Source organism: Haematobia irritans, chromosome 3 (genome assembly GCF_050003625.1).
Source record: "Haematobia irritans isolate KBUSLIRL chromosome 3, ASM5000362v1, whole genome shotgun sequence".
Lineage (NCBI taxonomy): Eukaryota > Metazoa > Arthropoda > Insecta > Diptera > Muscidae > Haematobia > Haematobia irritans.
The window spans coordinates 138,428,533-138,449,365 of NC_134399.1; the positions used below are offsets into that span (position 1 = coordinate 138,428,533).

The following is a 20,833-nucleotide window of genomic DNA, read 5'->3' on the forward strand; positions in this document are numbered from 1 at the left end:
CTAGGTACTATAACTCTTCTGTGCCACCTCCACCCTTAATTGAAAATACATTAACCGGTAACTTACCAGGTGAACAAACATTTGTAAATAATGCACCAATTTCATCTACAATGAATGCTTATACAAACAATTCACAATACTTAAATAATACACTGCTTCATCAATTTAGCAACAGTGCCAGGCAATCTGTACCAAAAGAGTTGCCTGTCTTCTCGGGAAATCCTGAGGACTGGCCACTTTTTATATCAACATTTGAGTGGTCTACTGCCACTTGTTGCTTTACAGACGCTGAAAACCTTATACGTCTACAAAGGTCATTAAAATCCGACGCACTTCATAGCGTTCAGCACATGTTGGTACACCCCTCAAACGTCCCAGGAGTAATTGATGTACTCCGCTTACTCTACGGCCAACCTGAAAAAATATTGTATTCGATCAAGAACAGAATTAATTTATCGCCAAAGGTCGACGATAACAATTTACAAACACTTACCAATTTTGCTATAAATGTACGCAGCCTAATTGCTACTATCAAAGCCGCCAATTTGCCAGACGAATTAAATAATTCTTGCTTGCTTCACCAATTATTACAAAAACTTCCTCCTACCTACCAAATGCAGTGGGCTACGCTTAAGATGCAACTTGTAAAAGAAAATAAGAAACCTAATTTGTCTGCATTTGACGATTGGCTTTTTAACATTGGACTGACAGCCAGTTCAATATCAGAACCCACCACTAAGAAATACAACAACACTAGCAGTATTAAACATAACATCACTAGCAACGATAAACCAACAACAAGCAAGAGAGCATATGTCCACTCTCACAATGGTGAGCATAGATGTTGTGTGTGCAACAAAAATTGCAAAGCTGTTAGCGACTGCCCAAAATATCAAGCTCTCGACCGTGGTGAAAAGTGGAAATTAGTGAGAGCGAATAAGCTATGCAAATATTGTTTGATTACCCATGGCGGGGAATGCAGAAAGAAGAAATTGTGTGGTAAAGAAGGTTGTCAATATTATCACCATCCTTCATTGCACCGGTTCTCACATGTTGTAAATACGGAGAACGGAGAAACGTCAAATGCAAATGAAGAATGTGTAAACAATTCACATATTGAGATTGAAGGAGAAGAAGCAGTACATAATTCACATAGTGAAAAAGCACAAAATATATTGTTTAAAATAATTCCCATAAAAGTGTACGGAAAAGATAAAATAATTGAGACTTTCGCGTTTATTGACGAAGGGTCGTCAATCACTTTAATGGATAAATCTATTGCAAATGAACTTAAATTGGAGGGAGTTCCCAATCCATTGTGTTTACGCTGGACGGGAGGTATGGGTAGAGAAGAAAAGAGTTCAATGAAAATAATGATTGAAATTTCAGGAGAAAATGGTCGTAGAGTAAAACTAAATATATGTACTGTGGAATCGTTAAATTTGCCAGCACAATCATTGGACTACGGCAAATTATCACAACGTTATCGCCATTTGCGACAATTACCCATAAAAAGTTATGAGGATGCGGTCCCAAAACTTCTAATTGGACTGAATCACTTTGATTTAGGAGTATCCATTCAAATTCGTGAAGGGGCTCAACATGAACCTGTTGCTGTTCGAACTAAGCTAGGTTGGCTTATTTATGGAACCATGGCTGAACCGGAGAATACAAGTAAGCATTTTTTAAACTTTCATGTATGCGACTGTGTAGAAAACGATGAGCACTTAGATGATTTAGTTAGAAGTTTTTATTCTCTCGAGAGTATTGGTGTCTGTACAAAAGATCCCCTTATTGCTGAAAATGAAATGCGTGCGTTGAATTTGTTAAACAAATTTACTAAATATAACAAAAGTGGACATTATGAGGTACCACTGCTGTGGAAATATGACAGTTTTGAATTACCGCCTAGTTATGAAATGGCTTTAAGGCGATTGGTTTGTTTGGAAAGAAAATTGAGTCAAAATGTTGACCTATATAATATTTTTAGAAATACTATATCTACTTATTTGTCAAAAGGCTACATACGTAAATTGAGTAAGCCGGAGCGTGATAGAGTTGATGGGAAGATTTGGTACTTGCCCATATTTGCGGTTTTTAATAAAAATAAACCTGGAAAGTCGCGTGTGGTTTGGGACGCTGCCGCAAAATCGGGTGGCTTATCTTTGAATTCTTTTTTGCTGAAAGGGCCGGACCTGATGGCATCTCTTCCAGCTGTTCTTTTTAAATTTCGCCAAAATGCTGTGGCTATTTGCGGCGATATTGAAGAGATGTTCCATCAGGTCCACATACGACCAGATGATCGAGACGTTCAACGATTTCTCTGGAGAGATTGTGATCAAAATAGAGAACCTGATGTGTATGTAATGGATGTGATGATATTTGGGGCAACATGTGCTCCAAGCATATCACAATACATTAAAAATCTAAATGCGGATAAATTCAAAAATGAGTTTCCCCTGGCAGCCAAATCTATCAAACAAAACCATTACGTTGATGACCTGCTAGATTCGGTTGAGAATCCGGTAGATGCTATCCGATTAATAACTGAGGTGTCATATATACATCGTCAAGCGGGGTTTAATATCAGAAATTGGGTTTCCAACAGCGGCTTAGTGAAAAAAGCGATTCCATCAATGGTTTCAGATGGTGCTAAATGTATAAATTGGAAAGAAGAGACGCAAGTCGAGAAAGTTTTGGGCGTTTTCTGGGAGCCACAAGAAGATGTTATAACCTTTAAAGTTGCGCCATGGCTCTTAGAAAGCAATTTATTTTCGTTGATGAAAAAACCAACTAAACGTGAGATGCTAAGGCTAGTTATGTCAATATATGACCCCCTCGGTTTAATTGGTCATATTATAATGTATGTTAAGGTATTGATGCAAGATGTCTGGCGAGCAAAAACAAATTGGGATGAACCCATTCCTAATGAATTGGTACCAAAGTGGACACAGTGGGTTAAAATACTACCTGATATACAAAAATTAAGATTCCCAGATGTTATTTGAAAGATTTACACAATTATGACGGTGTTGAAATACAACTGCATACATTTGTTGATGCAAGTAAGGACGGGTATGCCGCAGTGTGTTATCTCAGATTATCAAAAGGTCATACTATTATTTGCTCCATAGTTGGCGCTAAAACGAGAGTGGCACCAATGAAAATTACTTCGGTTCCAAGACTGGAACTAATGGCCGCCCTAATAGGGGCTCGTTTCGCAAAATTTATAACAGAAAATCATGAATTAAAAATTTCAAAAAAATACTTTTGGTGTGACTCCAAAACTGTTTTGAGTTGGATTAATTCCAATCATCGCAAATATCAGCAATTTGTGGCTTTTAGAATTACTGAAATTTTGGACTTGTCATCAACAAAAGAATGGAATTGGGTCCCTAGTAAATTAAATGTTGCCGATGATGCGACCAAATGGTCCCGAATTCCACAAATTTCGAGTTGTAGTCGTTGGTTTAGCGGACCAGAATTCATTTTCCAGCACGAAGATCACTGGCCACATATGGAGACTGACCTAATAGATACGGAGGTGGAGCGTATACAACACGTATGCCAAACTACACATTATGAACCTCTATTTAATACCTTACGATTTTCTAAGTGGTCCCGTCTTTTGAGAGCAGCAGGATTTGTTCAACGATTCATTCGAAATTGCAGAGGGCGTGAAAAGAGAATGGGAGAGTTGACACAGGAGGACTTGATGGAAGCTGAACGCTTATTATATAGACAAGCTCAACGTGAAAACTATAGCAAAGAAATGTCATCGCTTGAATCTAATAATCCTATATCGAAATCTAGCGATATTTATTCTAAATCGCCCTATTTAGAAAATGGTATTTTGCATGTAGATGGGAGAATAGATATGGCAGATGTGCCCTTACCGCAAAAGCGTCCTGTAATTTTGCCCCGCGAAAATCATATTACTAAACTGATTTTTTTACACTACCATAACAAATTCTGTCATATGAATAATGAAACAGTAATTAACGAACTACGACAGAAATTTTCTATTTCCAAACTACGAGCCACTTATAAATCAACTATTCGGAGTTGCCAACAATGCAAAATAAACAAAGCTAAGCCGACGAATCCACAGATGGCAAAGCTGCCCCGTGCACGTCTTGCGTCATATTCTGCACCATTTGCTTTCACTGGCTTAGACTTTTTTGGGCCAATCTTAGTGACTGTAAATCGCCACAAAGAAAAGCGTTATGGGTGTTTATTTACCTGTTTGACCATAAGAGCCGTACATATTGAGGTTGCACATTCTTTGACGACCAATTCCTGTATTTTAGCCATTCGCAACTTTATGGCACGAAGAGGAATACCGCTTGAGTTCTATAGCGATAACGGGACAAATTTTATCGGTGCGGAGAGGGAGTTAAGAGAGGCCATTCTGGAAGTCGATCGGAATGAGATAATGAAAACGTTCACCACGCCTACAACAAAATGGATATTCAATCCACCGGCCTCACCCCATATGGGCGGTGCATGGGAACGTTTAGTTCGCTCAGTTAAAACTATATTGTACCAAACCATGCCATCCAGACATCCTACTGATGAACTTCTTTTGAATATGCTGATTGAAGTGGAAAATATTATAAATTCGAGACCGCTTGCATATGTTCCAGTTGAGGAAGATAATGCGGAAGCTATAACTCCGAATCATTTTTTGGTAGGAAGTTCCAGTGGGATGAAACCGTTGTCTATGTGCGACGATCGTGGAATTGTATTGAGGCAAAATTGGCTCACTTCCCAACAATATGGAAATATATTTTGGAAGAAGTGGCTGGCTGAATATTTACCGTCGTTAACATGTAGATCGAAGTGGCACGAGAAGCCAAAACCATTAGAAAAGGGAGACTTGGTTATTATTGTTGACTCTTCTCTTCCTAGGAATGTCTGGCTGCGAGGTAGGGTACTAGAAACGAGATTGGCAAGGGACGGACAGGTCCGTAGTGCAAAAGTACAGACCCAACGCGGGATAATGGAAAGGCCAGCAACAAAGCTTGCGATTTTGGATGTAGCTTTGGAGAAGGAGTCTGGTAGCGAAAAGGTTTCTAGCCATACTGCGGGGGGAATGTTGGTGCTACAACCAAAAGCCCCATGATTTTCTCATTGTTGATCTGGCAACACTTAATTTAAAACATGAAATATTTTATATTGTTCTAAATATCGATTTTTGAATAGTAAATTATCTATTAACGAAACTTTAATTGTCAAGATGCGTCCCAGGCTTCCTCCATTTTAATATTTAATTATTGTTGCAGTTGATATAAGTTAGCGTGGTGACGTGGAGCTAATTCAGAATTTCTTTTTAATTATTAGTGGTTTTCAAACCAAAAAGAATTTTAATATAATACATTTGCGAAATAAATCAAGTCTTTTATTCAGCTTTGTATTTATTCAAAATCCTTTGGAAATCGCTACTTGGCCATTTGCCTCAACAACAGGTCTAATTAAAAAATTAATTGATACTATTAATTTTTGTGATTGATTTTTGTTTCAATTAAAAAAATTGTTGATTCAATTAAATTTTTAATTGAATATTTTTTAACACTCAATTAAAATTTTAATTGGAAAAATTTTCGTGAATATTTTTTCTGCGCACCTAGTGTTGGTATATGTGCTCTAACATCCATGCAAAAATTAGTCCATATCGATCCATAATTATATGTAGCCCCCAGATAAACCTTACTACTGAGGGGTAGGTATAATTACCCCGCATATAAACCTATCCCCAGATTTGACTTGCAGAGCCTTGGAAGAGCAAATATTATCGATATAGAAATATTCCTAGATGATGTACTCCTACAATCCGAACTAATCGGTTAAGACGAACGAGATATTGCTGCAAGCTCCAAGACAAGTGGAAGGATTAGCTAGTAACATTAGCTAGTAATATTTCTATTACTAGGTGAACAAGCCCAAAGGATTTTATATTAAAGCATTTTATCTGCAAGAAAATGAAAATCACTACCCAAAACAGAAGAAAAACAAGTATATACGGCCGTAAGTTCGGCCAGGCCGAAGCTCCACCATGGATTGCGTAGAAACTTCTACTGAAGACTGTCATCCACAATCGAATTACTTGGGTTGCGGTAACTTTTGCCGATGACAAGGTATCTTAAAACTTCCTAATACCGTAATATATACCACATAGTCCATACGTGGTATATATTAAACTTAAAATGGCTGATTAATTACGTATATAATTAAGTTTGAGAAAATTTTCTATAGAAATAAAATTTTGACAACATTTTCTATAGAAGTAAAATTTTAACAAAATTTTCTATAGAAATAACATTTTGACAAAATCTTCTATAGAAGTAAAATTTTAACAAAATGTTCAAAAGATTTAAAATTTTGACAACATTCTCTATAGAATTAAAATTTTGACAACATTTTCTACAGAAATAAAATTTTGCCAAAATTTTCTATAGAAATAAAATTTTGACAAAATTTTCTATAGGAATAAAATTTCGACAAAATTTTCTATAGAAATAAAATTTTGCTAGATTATTTTTGCTCGTGTGGCAAGCATGATTATGAACCGATATGGACCAATTTTTGTGTGATTGGGGATCGGCTATATATAACTATAGACCGATATGGACCAATTTTGGCATGGTTATTAGCGGCCATATATTAACACCACGTTGCAAATTTCAACCGCATCGGATGAATTTTGCTCGTCCAAGTGGCTCCGGAGTTCAAATCTGGGGATCGGTTTATATAGGGGCTATATATAATTATGGACTGATATGGACCAATTTTTGAATGGATCTTAGAGACTATATACTAATACCATGTACCAAATTTCAGCCGGATCGGATGAAATTTGCTTCTCTTAGAGGATCCGCAAACCAAATCTGGGAATCGGTTTATATGGGGGCTATATATAATTATGGACCGATATGGACCATTTTTTTCATGGTTGTTAGAGACCATATACTTATACCATGTACCAAATTTCAGCCGTATCGGATGAAATTTGCTTCTCTTTGAGGCTCCGCAAGCCAAATCTGGGGATCGGTTTATATGGGGGCTATATATAATTATGCACCGATGTGGACCAATTTTTGCATGGTTATTAGAGACAATACACTAACACCATGTACCAAATTTCATCCGGATCGGATGAAATTTGCTTCTCTTTGAGGCTCCGCAAGCCAAATCTGGGGATCCGCTTATATGGGGGCTATACGTAAAAGTGGACCGATATGGACCAATTTTTGCACGGTTGTTAGAGACCATATACTGACACCATGTACCAAATTTCAGCCGGATCGGATTAAATTTGCTTCTCTTAGAGCAATCGCAAGCCATATTTGGGGGTCCGTTTATATGGGGGCTATACGTAAAAGTGGACCGATATGGCCCATTTGCAATACCAACCGACCTACATCAATAACAACTACTTGTGCCAAATTTCAAGTAGATAGCTTGTTTCGTTCGGAAGTTAGCGTGATTTCAACATCCGTACGGACGGACATGCTCAGATCGACTCAGAATTTCACCACGACCCAGAATATATATACTTTATGGGGTCTTACGGCAATATTTCGATGTGTTACAAACGTAATGACAAAGTTAATATACCCCTATCCTATGGTGGAGGGTATAACAAATGCTAATAAATAAATAACAAATAAAATGTGCCTGCTAAAAATATTGGTTTTAGACCCCATAATATATATACCGATCAACTCAGAATTACCTAATGAGTGTAGCCTTCGGTGCCCATCCGTCGGTCCATGTATTTGTTGTTCACAAGATTTCGGTCGCAATTATTAACGACTTTCATTAAATTTGGTACAGAGATGTTTTTTTTTTTTTTGCTATAAGAATGAATGCTATTGAATTCAGAAAAATCGGATCAAATTTAGATGCAGCTCCATTATGGGCCGATTTCGACAAAAGTTGACATGAAGCAATCTTTTTCAGCACTGTTTAAGTTTGCCAGTCGAAATCGATTCAGATGTAAAGCTTTCATATATGTGCATTTCCTGATTTGTCGAAATTAGGCCATTATATATTTATTTATTACCCTAACTTACTAATATTGAGCACAGTGAAATTTTTAATAGTATTAACTATTACTGCACTGAAAAAACAGTGAACCCACCAGGAAGAAAACATTCGATTAATTTTAGAAAATTTTGAATATTTGTAGAAAATTTTAACTAAGCAGTATTACAAACGTTGGCATCACGCCGATGTTATAAAAATAATTACATATTTTTCGACAAATTCAAGTAAATTTATTAGACATAACTAAGTTTTTTCACTTGTTAAAGAAAATTTCGTAATTTGAAGGAAAAACTTGGAGTTCAAAATTGCAAGAATGTCTTTAGTGACATACGAAGATCATGGTGGACACATTTTTGGTAAAATTTACAAATTTAAAGAAATTCTGAACTATTTTGTGGAAGACACGAATTTACTTCATCTTTATGCTTCAGTGGTGTATACTTTTTTCCTCGGGTTTAGCTAATTTAACTAACGTACACAAAAAATTATTAGAGTAAAGAAAACTTTCTCTAAACATAATAATTCCATGAACTAAAATGTAGTTAAATTGACTTTAGTGAAATAGAGAGTTCACTTTTTGTTTTTTGAGTCTGCAAAATATCATCAAAATCGATTAAGATTTAGATATAGCTCTCATATATACGTATCGCCAGATTTCGATACACGCGTTTATTTACTAAGCGATCTTCTTCAAGTTTGACAAAATGTAATTTCTTCCCGCATTCTTGAAGTTGGACAAATATCATCAAAATCGTCATAATACCCCCATTTCATTATCTGATCTTAATAGGAGTTTGTGCAATGTAATTTATAATACCAATTATAACTGCAAAAATTCATTCAAATCGGGTCAGATTTAGATATAACTCCTACATATATATGTATCGCCAGATTTTCGTACATTTGGTCATAATACCGTAATTTATTAATAAAAGTTGTAAATATATCGGTGTTATTGTATTGACAAAACAATTTGTTAAAACTCAAATTTTCAATGGTGGTAATTAAAAACTTTTTTTTGTACCCTGCGCCACACTGTGGAACAGGGTATTTTAAATTAGTGCATATGTTTGCAACACCCAGAAGGAGACGAGATAAACATACGGTGTCTTTGTGTCGGCCCCTGAGCCGATCTAGCCTGTCCGTCTGTCTGTGAACACATTTTTGTAATCAAAGTATAGATCGCAATTTAAGTCCAATCGACTTCAAATTTGGCACAAGTATGCATTTTGGGTCAGAATAGAACTCTATTGATTTTGGAAGAAATCGGTTAAGTTTTCGATATAGCTCCCATATATATCTTTCGCCCGATATCTATTAATAGGCACCAGAAACCAGAATTTCAGCCTGATTTACTTTATATTTTGCACACGAAGTGCAATTGATAGTGTCGTAAAATGTGCCAAATTTTATTGAAATCGGTTCAGATTTAGATATAGCTCCCATGTATATCGTTCACCCGATATGGACTAATACGGTCCCAGAAGCTAGAGTTTTACCCCAGTTTGGTTGAATTTTTGCACTAGGAGTACAATTAGTAGTGTAGTCAAGTGTGCCAAATTGTATTGAAATCCGTTCAGATTTAGATATAGCTCCCATATATATCGTTCGCCCGATTTACACTCATATAACCACAGTGGCCAATCTTTTACTCCGATTTAATTGAAATTTTGCACAGGGAGTAGAATTAGCATTGTAGCTATGCGTGCCAAATTTGGTTGAAATCGGTTCAAATTTAGATATAGCTACCATATATAGCTTTCTCCCGATTTACACTCATATGACCACAGAGGCAAATTTTTTGCTCCGATTTAGTTGAAATTTTGCACAGGGAATAGAATTAGCATTGTAGCTATGGGTGCCAAATTTGGTTGAAATCGGTTCAGATTTAGATATGGCTCCCATATATATGTTTTTCTGATTTCGACAAAAATTATCAAAATACCAACATTTTCCTTGTAAAATCGCCACTGCTTAGTCGAAAAGTTGTAAAAATGTCTCTAATTTTCCTAAACTTATATTACATATATATCGAACGATAAATCATAAATAAACTTTTGCGAAGTTTCCTTAAAATTGCTTCAGATTTAAATGTTTCCCATGTTTTGTTTACTAACATTGTGTTCCACCCTAGTGCATTAGCCGACTTAAATTTTGAGTCTATAGATTTTGTAGAAGTCTATCAAATTCTGTCCAGATCGAATGATATTTAAATGTATGTATTTGGGACAAACTTTTATATACAGCCCCCAACACATTTGACGGGTGTGATATGGTATCGAAAATTGAGATCTACAAAGTGGTGCAGGGTATAATATAGTCGGCCCCGCCCGACTTTAGACTTTCCTTACTTGTTTTTTACTAACATTGTGTTACACCCTAGTACATTAGCCGACTTAAATTTTGAGTCTATAGATTTTGTAGAAGTCTATCAAATTCTGTCCAGATCGAGTGATATTTAAATGTATGTATTTGGGACAAACCTTTATATATACCCCCAACACATTTGATAGATGTGATATGGTATCGAAAATTTAGATCTACAAAGTGGTGCAGAGTATAGTATAGTCGGCCCCGCCCGACTTTAGACTTTCCTTACTTGTTTTCTTTGCGTATGTGACATACATTGAATAATTCTGTCATTTTGTCAAATATGATCCCTTCATTTGTAACAATAATTTAAATCGACATCCCTAAAAAATTTTATATTTTTATTTGAGCTTGTACAGAGAAAAACCTTCAACAGGTTAATACCCGTGTTATGTAAATTCATCAATAGCAATGTGACAAATATCAAATTTAAAAACGTCTATTTCTATGTGCATAAAAATTCGGCCTTATCCAATATGTAAGAGGGGCAAAGAGAAGATTGGATAAATTCGCCTTATTCGATATTTCTTTGAAAACAGCGAGACTTTGGATAATCCAATATTACAGAAAAGTTTATATTTTTCAATTGCTCCAAATTCAACCTACGAAGAAATTCGCAATGTCTTTTGCTATTCAAAATTTTCTTTATGAACAGTTAGAAATAGCAAAGACTCGATAAAAATAGATGGGAATCCAATTAGCGTAGGAAAGGCAGAGGAGTTAAGAAATAACTTGATGCTCACCGTTGCAGTTGTCTAAAGTAAGTGTCCATTTATTTCTTTTTATGCTTACGTCGAACATCAATCCATCGTATTAAAGCTCTCTCTCTTTTTGTTTTCCGCCAAATCTTGACGTGTATCGATTTTTCAGAATAAGCACTATTTAGGCACGATTAGTCATAGATGGATGTTCGATAACAAAAAACTTAAAGACTAGAATTCAATTCAATTACAAATTCAAATACGATTTCGGTATAATTCAAATTGATATGAACAAAAAAAATGTAAATTTAAACATACTGGGGGCCCTTTGCATGTATGCAAATATTAAAGAATTATATAAGGAGATTTGCTAAAGATTTGATAGCTGCGGAGATAATTTGTTGTCTATCCGATGGTATCAGTTGATGTTCATTCGAATTTGATGTTACTCGCCGATGTAACACATTTGGTTGGCGTCGTTTTGAGGTTCCGTTACCATTTTGTGAACGTTTGGGTGCCTTAGGACGTCGTCTACTAGATGTTGGCTCTATACGAGGGTGTAGTGCATGGTGAAGAAGTGTATGATGATAATGTCCACAATTTTGACATGTTACTTGGGAGGTGCAATTTCTTAAGCCATGGCTCCTTGCCAGACAGTTAACGCAATAGTGATATTTATAGACAGCATGCTTCCGGTCAGAGGCGTTCATGTGCAAGAACCTTTTGCAGAATCGGAGAGAATGGTATTTCAAACAAACTTTGCACTGATGGATTCTTGGATCTCGTCGAGCTCTTTTGAAAATAAACAAGAAGGATGTTGAATACTTTAATTTAATGCGAATAAAAAAAAGAAAAAATGAAAATGAATAACTCAATTGGATATTAAGCATTATCGTAGGGTAATAAGCAAAGCTTAACAATCGGTCGTGTGATAATACCGGTTGAAGTACGTATATCGGCAATGCGAACCTTGGTATCACTTCCTGTGTACACCTTATCAATTCTTCCTAGCTTCCACTCACTAGGTGGAAGAAGGTCATCAATGACTACCACTAGATTATCTTTCTGAATATTTGGGGTGGGAGATTTCCATTTATATCTCTTTTGCAGATTTCGTAAATAGTCCTCCTTCCATCGGGCAGCAAATTGGTGGTGAAGAGCCTTAAGCTTTTCCCACCGATTTATTACCGATAAATTACTGTTGTGAAGTTCAGGTAGGGCCATAACTGGACCCCCTCGGAGGAAATGTCCAGGGGTTAAAGCAGTAATATCATGGGGGTCCTCAGATAGAGCAGAAATGGGTCTAGAGTTAAGGACACCCTCAATACGAGCTAGAACGGTGGAAAATTCTTCGAATGTACAGCGATGGGAGCCCATGATACGACGGAAATGAAACTTAAAACTTTTTACAGCTGCCTCCCACAAACCTCCCATATGGGGGGCATGAGGAGGTATGAATGACCAATCTAGACCATGTACTACATATCTTTGTGAGATATCGAAGGAGGTTTTGTTGACAAACTGTTTGAAATCCTTGATTAGGCTTTTGCTTGCTCCTAAGAAATTCTTCCCATTATCAGATACGACTTTTTTGGGTAAACCACGTCTTCCGACAAACCGAGAAAATGCAGCAAGAAATGCTGTGGAAGTAAGCTCTGAGCAAGGCTCCAAATGTATAGCCTTTGTGGCAAAACATATAAAAACACTGACATATCCCTTTATGATTGGAGCATTACGAAGACTGGAACTTTTAAGCTCAAAGGGACCAGCGAAATCAACACCGGTTACTTCAAATGGTAACGTGAGTGTGGTACGGTCAACAGGTAATGGTGCCATGATTTGATTGCATGGTCTTTTTTTGTGAATGGTACACGTTTTACAAAAGTGAATAATTCTTTTCACGGTGTATTTTAGCCGACTGATATGAAATTCAGTATTTATAATGCGGCACATAAGCGAACATTCTCCATGTAAAAGAAGGTTGTGAATAAACTCTAGATAAAGCTTTGTAAAATGAGCCTGATAGGGCAGAATAATTGGGAAATTTTCATTGTATGGAAGGTCGGAATTAGCAAGACGTCCATGGACTCTCAAAAGACCATGTTCATCTATAAATGGGTTAAGAGAAGCGAGGGGACTTTTCTTAGGTAAAAGTTTCGAATTTGATAAGTACCGATATTCATCAGAATAAAATCTTTGTTGAGAAAGAAGTATAAATCTTCTTCTTACAAAATTAATCTCGTCATGGGAAATAGACGTGTGTGATCGATTGAGTCTTTGCTCTTTGGAGCAGTTATGGTAGAAGCGAAAGACATAACAAAAAACTCGTAAAGCTTTCGAATACGTAGAAAATTTTTCGAAAGGGTATGGTTCAGTTAAAACAGCGGGAAAACTCTCCACCTTTCTTCTCTCGGATTCTGGAGGATATGGAATTATATGTGGAGGCCAGCAGGACGATTCCTGCCGCAACCAAGTTGGACCATGCCACCATAGAGTATTATCGATTAATTCATTCACGCGACAACCTCTTGTTCCCAAATCTCCGGGGTTTTCGCCTGTAGGAACGTGTCTCCAATAAGCATTTGGAACATTGTATCGAATTTGGGAAACTCTGTTGGCTATGTAGGTTTTCCACATGTATGGTGGTTTACTAAGCCAACCAAGCACAATTAGAGAATCACACCACAAGAAGATATCGGAATTGTTGAAGGGCATAAAAGACAGAATTTGTTTTATTAATTTCGATAGCAACAAGGCCCCACAGAGTTCAAGGCGAGGTAAACTAATTGTTTCGAGGGGTGCTACTTTCGTTTTCGAAACCAATAAATTCGAAAAAATTCCATCGGAACTGCTAACCCTAATATAAACAGCAGCACAGTATGCATGTAAAGACGCGTCACTAAAACCGTGAATTTCAATACAATTAGAGGGGCTGTAATGTATCCATCTTGGAATTTTTATTTGATGTATGAGTGGTAGTTGTGAAGCTATCGATTTCCAACGAATTTGAGAAGACGATCCAACTGGTTGATCCCATTCAAGTCCCTCTAACCAAAGGCTTTGCATTAGAATTTTAGCCCGAATTATGATTGGGGACAACCATCCAGCTGGGTCATATAATTTGGCAACAGCTGATAGGATTTGACGTTTCGTAACCGCGGCGGAAGCTATTTCATTATTGAAGGCGTACGAGAAGCAATCAGTAAGAGCATTCCACTGAATGCCAAGGGTTTTCGTAGAACTAGCCTCATCAAATTTAAGGAAATCAGAGTCGTATAGATCTTCGGGGGGAAGATCTTGTAATAGATAGGGATCATTGGCTGTGATTTTTTTGAGTGGAAATCCCCCTGAATTCAAAACCGAAATTAATTGAGATTGAGCTAATTTTGTCTCGTCAAGAGAATGGCCTCCCGCCAGTATATCGTCTACATATGTCTCATTGCGAATAATGGATGCAGCTGAAGGAAACTGTTTCTCCGAGTCTTGTGCCAATTGTAGCAAAGTTCTAATGGCTAGAAACGGTGCACAATTGAGGCCAAAGGTAACAGTTTTTAATTCGAAATTTTTAATATCTGTTTCAGTGTGAGATCTGAATAGAATCCTCTGAAAACATCTATCTTCCGGGTGAATTAAAATTTGGCGGTACATTTTTTGCACATCTCCGCTGAAAACGTATCGATAAATTCTCCAGTGTAAAAGTATTGACATCAAATCGGCTTGCAAAGTTGGTCCTGAATAAAGCACATCATTAAGTGAAAGACCGGTGTTAGTTCTGACAGAGCCATTGAAAACTACTCGAACTTTGGTAGTCTTGCTATCGGGACGTACCACAGCATGGTGTGGCAAATAGAACGAACAATATTTCCCGTTTTGTCGCTCTTCGGCTGAATGTGTTTCCTGCATGTGGTTTAAAGTGATATACTCAGACAGCACTTTTCGATATTCATTAGAAAGATCGGTCTGTTTTGAAAGTGATTTTTCTATTCGGATATATTGTTGTAGTGCAATCATTCTCGAAGGACCTAGTGAAAGTGTGGTATTGAATTCTTTTTTAAACGGCAGGCGAACCATGTATCGACCATCAGGTTCCCTGAGAGTAGTGCGTTTATAATATTCTTCACAATAAATATCCTGTTCAGACACCTTTGGAACGTTTGGAATTTCTTCTACTTCCCAAAAATTACGCAGAAGATCATTAAGGGCTACATTTTCCGATGCACTAACTGTGGCAGAAAAACTATGAACGGTAGGAACTGGTCCACTAACAACCCATCCGAAGATAGTATTATGGGCCGAGAGATGGCCATAAATGTCTTTGAGAAATCCTTCCCTCTCAATGTGATGGGTATTATCTGCCCCGATAATGAGGTCTATTTGTGCAGACTTGAAAAAGTATGGATCGGCCAACTGAATTTCAGCAAAGGCATGAAGATTGGGTGGTTTGATAGTAAATGATGGAAGGTGATTTGTCACCTTAGGTAAGATAATAGCAGAGACCACTATTTTGGTCTTCATATCTTTTGAGCATAAGGTAAGATCACATTCCTTATCTGAACTCTGAGTTTTACCACCGATTCCAGATACAACACAATGTGAACGCCTCGTTGGTACTTGCAGCCTGTTACGAATCCGTTCAGATACAAAGGTTCGTTGTGAACCGGGGTCAATTAAAGCCCTAATGGTAAATATTTCACCCAAATATTCCACAGGAACTAAAGCTGTCCGTAAAAGGACGCTTGTGTAATCAGAGGATACATGGACGTTTATGTCAGGTTGTAAGACCGATGGAGATGCAAAATTCTCAGTCGATGGGATCGACTCTTGCATGATTTGAGGGGTCACATTAGGTAGGTCGTGAGCCACCATTGCTGTCTGAGTGATTGTGGTATTATTTGATGGAGGTTTGGCCTTTTTCAAATGAAGCAGGGAGTGGTGATATTGTTTGCATTCAGTACACCTATTTTTACTTTTGCATTCTTTTTTTACGTGCCAAGGCGATAAGCAATTGTTGCAAAATTTGTTTTTAAATACAAATTCTATTCGTTCTGCAACAGAGAGTTGTCTGAAGGCTGGGCAAATTCGCAGTGAATGGATCATATCGCAAAGTCTACACTTACTCTCCACTTTTTCCTCCGAAACATAGGATTGAATTGGCTCCATTTGAGCCCCGAAAAAGTTTTGAGTTTCCTTAATGCTAGAAATTCGTTCAACAATTTCATATCGACTTATTAAAAAGGTATTCATTTGGGACCACTTCGGTAAAGTTTTGTGAGAATCTAGCGATTGTTCCCACAATGCTAAAGTAGCCTCGGGCAGTTTTGTGGACACCAAATACACTAGTAAAGGGTCCCAACCGTCAGTTGATACTCCAAGGGTTTGGAGTCTAGCTAGACAGTCGTTCACTGTCGATTGTAAATTCTGAATAGAACGACTATTTTCCGCCGAGGCAATAGGGATATTAAATAGGATTCTTAATTGGCCATCGACTAATACTCGGGTGTTTTCATATCTTAGTTTTAGGGCCTCCCACGCAAGGGGAAATGTTTCGTCACATAACGTGAATCGTTTTACAATGGCACCGGCTTCACCTCTTGTCTTGTTTCTCAAATGAAACAATTTCTGTGCAGGTGTTAGCTTTGGGTGATTGATGTATATGGCGATAAACATATCGCGGAACGATGGCCATTCCTCATATCCTCCCTCAAAAATCTCGGTATCGCACGGTGGTAGTTTAATATTTAAACCCGTGGCCATGGCCTGTGGACACGATTGAAGAGGTACTACAGGGGCAGCGAATTCTGTGTGCCTAACTCCTCCCTTTTTAATCCGTAACAGGTCTAAGATTTTAGATTTACAAATATAGTAGTTATCCGAACAGTTCTCAAACTTACTCCGGGCTGAGTCCAAAAATTCTCTGTCGGCATCCCCGTCCTTACTACCAAACATAATTGTTATCGTGGAATATGCCCCCTGAAGCTTGGTCCACCTTTCCTCTAAATCCATCATCTTTACCTCTAAAATCGATTCAGTTTGGTCATCCTCCCTGATTGATGCGAATTGGGTACAAAACAATATTAAAAAGTCAGAGGAGAATATAAACACATTTTTTGGATCCGTTGCTTTTTCCATTGTGGAGATTTGAGGCAAGCCGACTGAGAAAAATATTAATATAGTGCACCTGCAATGGCAACCGAAAAACTAAATAACACAGCCAAAATTTTCAAGCCCAGGCTTATTAAACCTTGTATCTTGTAAATGAAACGTTTGAGAACTTTTGGCAAGTATTTCAAAATGTATATGTATAAATGTATTACCAATGATTTGTAGCGAAAATGCAACTAGTGATACGGTTTTAATTCTAATTTCCGATTTACAGAGCACAATATTGAAATTAAATAAATATATATACATGAATATACAAATATAATATCAGCACAAATTGTAATGTCAGTACAAAATGTACAAAGAGAAAATCGCCTGTCCAAACAGCGGTGCTATTACGAGATCGGTTTTCCAAAATTTTGTAACGTAAGTACAATTGTTCAAAGAACCAATAAATATTGATACTTAAAACAGACAAGTCGAAAATATAGTGAATCTATATTCACATAATCTTAAGAAATAAATCAATTAATATCAGAGTTCTACGTAACGCAAGTACGAAGTCTTCATGTAATGAAACTTCTATTAGAAGTTATAAAAATTTAAATCCTATTGATTTATTTAACAATATGTTGTGGGAAATTATTTTGAAATACGATCACATGTATCTGATTTCTCCGATCACATGTGTTAAACAAAGTATCTGTAAGATTGCTTTCATCAGTTTTCTTCTGTCTGTGTTATTCCTCCATGAACACTATGTCTGTCCCTTGTTATGAAAATGGAGACAAAATGCAATATATAAAAGGCTCGTCTTTTTGTTATGAATATGGAGACAATGTATAATAAGCAAAATGTTGCGGGAACTTGTATAACAGTTTGGCGTTGTTGGAATTACTCTCTATGTGCTTGCTTCTCAGTAATGTAAATATGGCGGAGTAGAGACGAATTATAATTCACTCTTTTTACTGTGACATATTAACATTTGAAAGTGAGTCATCAAAGCAACAAATTTATTTTCAGAACCCAGTCATTTCATGGCAGGCAAATTAAAAAAATGGGCATTTAAGAATCTTTGATTACAGACTTAGAATATTGTGAAATTTTGCAAACGCGTATGCACAGTAAATGAATGAAATTTATTTCATGCAGTCTTTACCACGTTAAAAGTCAAAACTGCAACCACAAACGGATACAAAGTTACTAATTGCAAATTTTCTTGGTTCTTAGTCAATAACAATTTTCTCACTGTGCTCAGATATGATAGTGTTATTCTAATTTCGAATGCAATTTAAATTAAATAATATGTGTACGACAGAGTTGGGATAAAGTTTTACAAATCTTCAATGGCTTCCATGACAATACGGTAAGTCATCTATATATATGTGTAAATATATTTTGAAATCGAGCAGAGCCCCGTAAAGCGCATTAACAGAGATGAGCTTCAATTTACAGTATGGTACGTGGAGACCGTAACCAATTAAGAGTGCAAGTGAAAACTTATGTTAGTGATTCAATATAGATATGTATGTATGCCTGTACGCAGAAGATCGATAACAGAGTTGTGATAAAGCAGAAAAGAGAATACACTCGGAGTCGTATGGGGAGACGGTAATTAACATTAGAAACATGTGGTGTACTTCAAATATGAGATAACAGAGTTGTGATAAAGCAGAAAAGAGAATACACTCGGAGACGTATGGGGAGACGGTAATTAACATTTGAAACATGTGGTGTAGTTCAAAAATGAGAGGCGTGATGTTACACAGCAAAATTTTATGTAGACTAACATTTGGTAAATATAACAAATGTTAATGTTGCTAAATGTTGCTATGCATTTCTCTACGTTTAAACAACCTTCATACAATTGCCGGTGTTGAGACTAGTCCAGACACATGTTTTCTTTAATGTTTCCTTTTCTTTAATTCGCAGTTCGTGTAATTTGAGAAATACCCCGAAATAAAGAAACAAAACTCAACCATCGATTATGCAATGTGGTAAACCAAGATTTTTAACTTGTTCTATAGGAACCGTTATTACGGTATTTTTGTAAAAATCACACTTTCGAGTTCATAAAATTTTCATTTTCACTTTTCAAGAAAAAATGTTTGTTCATTTCTACTCACGATTTTTTTTTTTTTTTGGAGTGATAAAATTTTTGGTTACCTTGTATCTTGCTTGCTGCGTTTCACCTGGCTTGTCACATACCTCATTTTACAATAAGTCTGGATTGCGTAGAGTGTCTTAATTCCAAAAGCCAGTTCACGTGAGGTTCAGAAGGACCATGCATAAAAATTCGGCCTTATCCAATATGTAAGAGGGGCAAAGAGAAGATTGGATAAATTCGCCTTATTCGATATTTCTTTGAAAACAGCGAGACTTTGGATAATCCAATATTACAGAAAAGTTTATATTTTTCAATTGCTCCAAATTCAACCTACGAAGAAATTCGCAATGTCTTTTGCTATTCAAACTTTTCTTTATGAACAGTTAGAAATAGCAAAGACTCGATAAGAATAGATGGGAATCCAATTAGCGTAGGAAAGGCAGAGGAGTTAAGAAATAACTTGATGCTCACCGTTGCAGTTGTCTAAAGTAAGTGTCCATTTATTTCTTTTTATGCTTACGTCGAACATCAATCCATCGTATTAAAGCTCTCTCTCTTTTTGTTTTCCGCCAAATCTTGACGTGTATCGATTTTTCAGAATAAGCACTATTTAGGCACGATTAGTCATAGATGGATGTTCGATAACAAAAAACTTAAAGACTAGAATTCAATTCAATTACAAATTCAAATACGATTTCGGTATAATTCAAATTGATATGAACAAAAAAAATGTAAATTTAAACACTATGAAATTGGCGAAAGAAGTAGTACAACCATACGATGATTGCCATCCCTTTGCAAGTGGACTCGATATTAGAAATGCAATATGACTTCATCCAAAAAAAAAAGTGTGCGGTCATTCCGAAAGTCACATGTTCTTGCCACGCTTTCCATTGAGTCACTTACATAGATTTGGTTACCAATTCGGTGATAGAGAAATTTAAATCTGTTCTCAATGGAAATTCAGTTTGGAACGGAAATCACCTGTAATCACATACCGCTGCTACTGGTCAAATTTTCTATGCGCATTCACAAATATGCATTTGGGTTGAATATTTTGTGAATGGAGAACAAATGCCAATCCAATATCCAATATCTTTAAGTGTTCTTTGATATTTGCTTATTTGATGCATTCAACTAAGAATAAATTTGGTATATTGTTGGTATATGAACGCAGCAAATTAAAAAAAAAATCTTTGAAAAACGGGAATAGATAACGCTGTTATTTTGTTAAAATTTTTTTAACTCTTTAAAATTGAAATTTTTTTTACCAAAAAAATCAAGAATTAATAAAATGGTGCAAATTTTGTCGAAAAAGATTCTAAATCCATTGTAAAATAATTGTGCATTTTTGAAAATATTTCAGGTTAAACGTTTCAGACAAGCGTTAGAATTCATTAAAAATCTTTTAAATTTATTAAAATTATTTACTTGGCAAAATAATGCAAAATTTTTTACTTCACATCAAAAACACTGAATTCGTATCACATCTTAAGAAGTGATA

The 20,833-nt window shown here is 36.3% G+C and overlaps 2 protein-coding genes across 2 annotated transcripts; one reads left to right on the forward strand and one right to left on the reverse strand.

Moving 5' to 3' along the window:
• Positions 1 to 614: 614 nt before the first annotated feature.
• Positions 615 to 5,125, forward strand: LOC142231210 (uncharacterized). The gene is made up of 4 exons (XM_075301828.1): positions 615 to 1,941; positions 2,020 to 2,953; positions 2,998 to 3,065; positions 3,135 to 5,125. The coding sequence occupies exons 1-4, from the start codon at positions 615 to 617 to the stop codon at positions 5,123 to 5,125; spliced, it is 4,320 nt and encodes a 1,439-aa protein (XP_075157943.1).
• Positions 5,126 to 11,164: 6,039 nt separating this feature from the next.
• LOC142230298 (uncharacterized) lies at positions 11,165 to 19,690 on the reverse strand. Its single transcript, XM_075300949.1, has 2 exons — positions 19,389 to 19,690; positions 11,165 to 11,912 (listed from the first exon to the last, which is right to left on the reverse strand). The coding sequence occupies exons 1-2, from the start codon at positions 19,433 to 19,435 to the stop codon at positions 11,474 to 11,476; spliced, it is 486 nt and encodes a 161-aa protein (XP_075157064.1). The 5' UTR covers positions 19,436 to 19,690; the 3' UTR covers positions 11,165 to 11,473.
• Between the last annotated feature and the right edge of the window lie 1,143 nt (positions 19,691 to 20,833).

Excerpts from the sequence above, each read along its gene's own strand:
- LOC142231210 (XM_075301828.1), top strand. The coding sequence starts at position 615 with ATGCAGTGGGCTACGCTTAAGATGCAACTTGTAAAAGAAAATAAGAAA. Across the intron at positions 1,942-2,019 it reads GGCTTTAAGGCGATTGGTTT|GCTACATACGTAAATTGAGT; the intron begins GTTTGGAAAGAA and ends ATTTGTCAAAAG. Across the intron at positions 2,954-2,997 it reads TTGGTACCAAAGTGGACACA|ATGTTATTTGAAAGATTTAC; the intron begins GTGGGTTAAAAT and ends TAAGATTCCCAG.
- LOC142230298 (XM_075300949.1), bottom strand. The coding sequence starts at position 19,435 with ATGAGGTATGTGACAAGCCAGGTGAAACGCAGCAAGCAAGATACAAG. Across the intron at positions 11,913-19,388 it reads CGCAGCAAGCAAGATACAAG|AGCTCGACGAGATCCAAGAA; the intron begins GTAACCAAAAAT and ends TATTTTCAAAAG.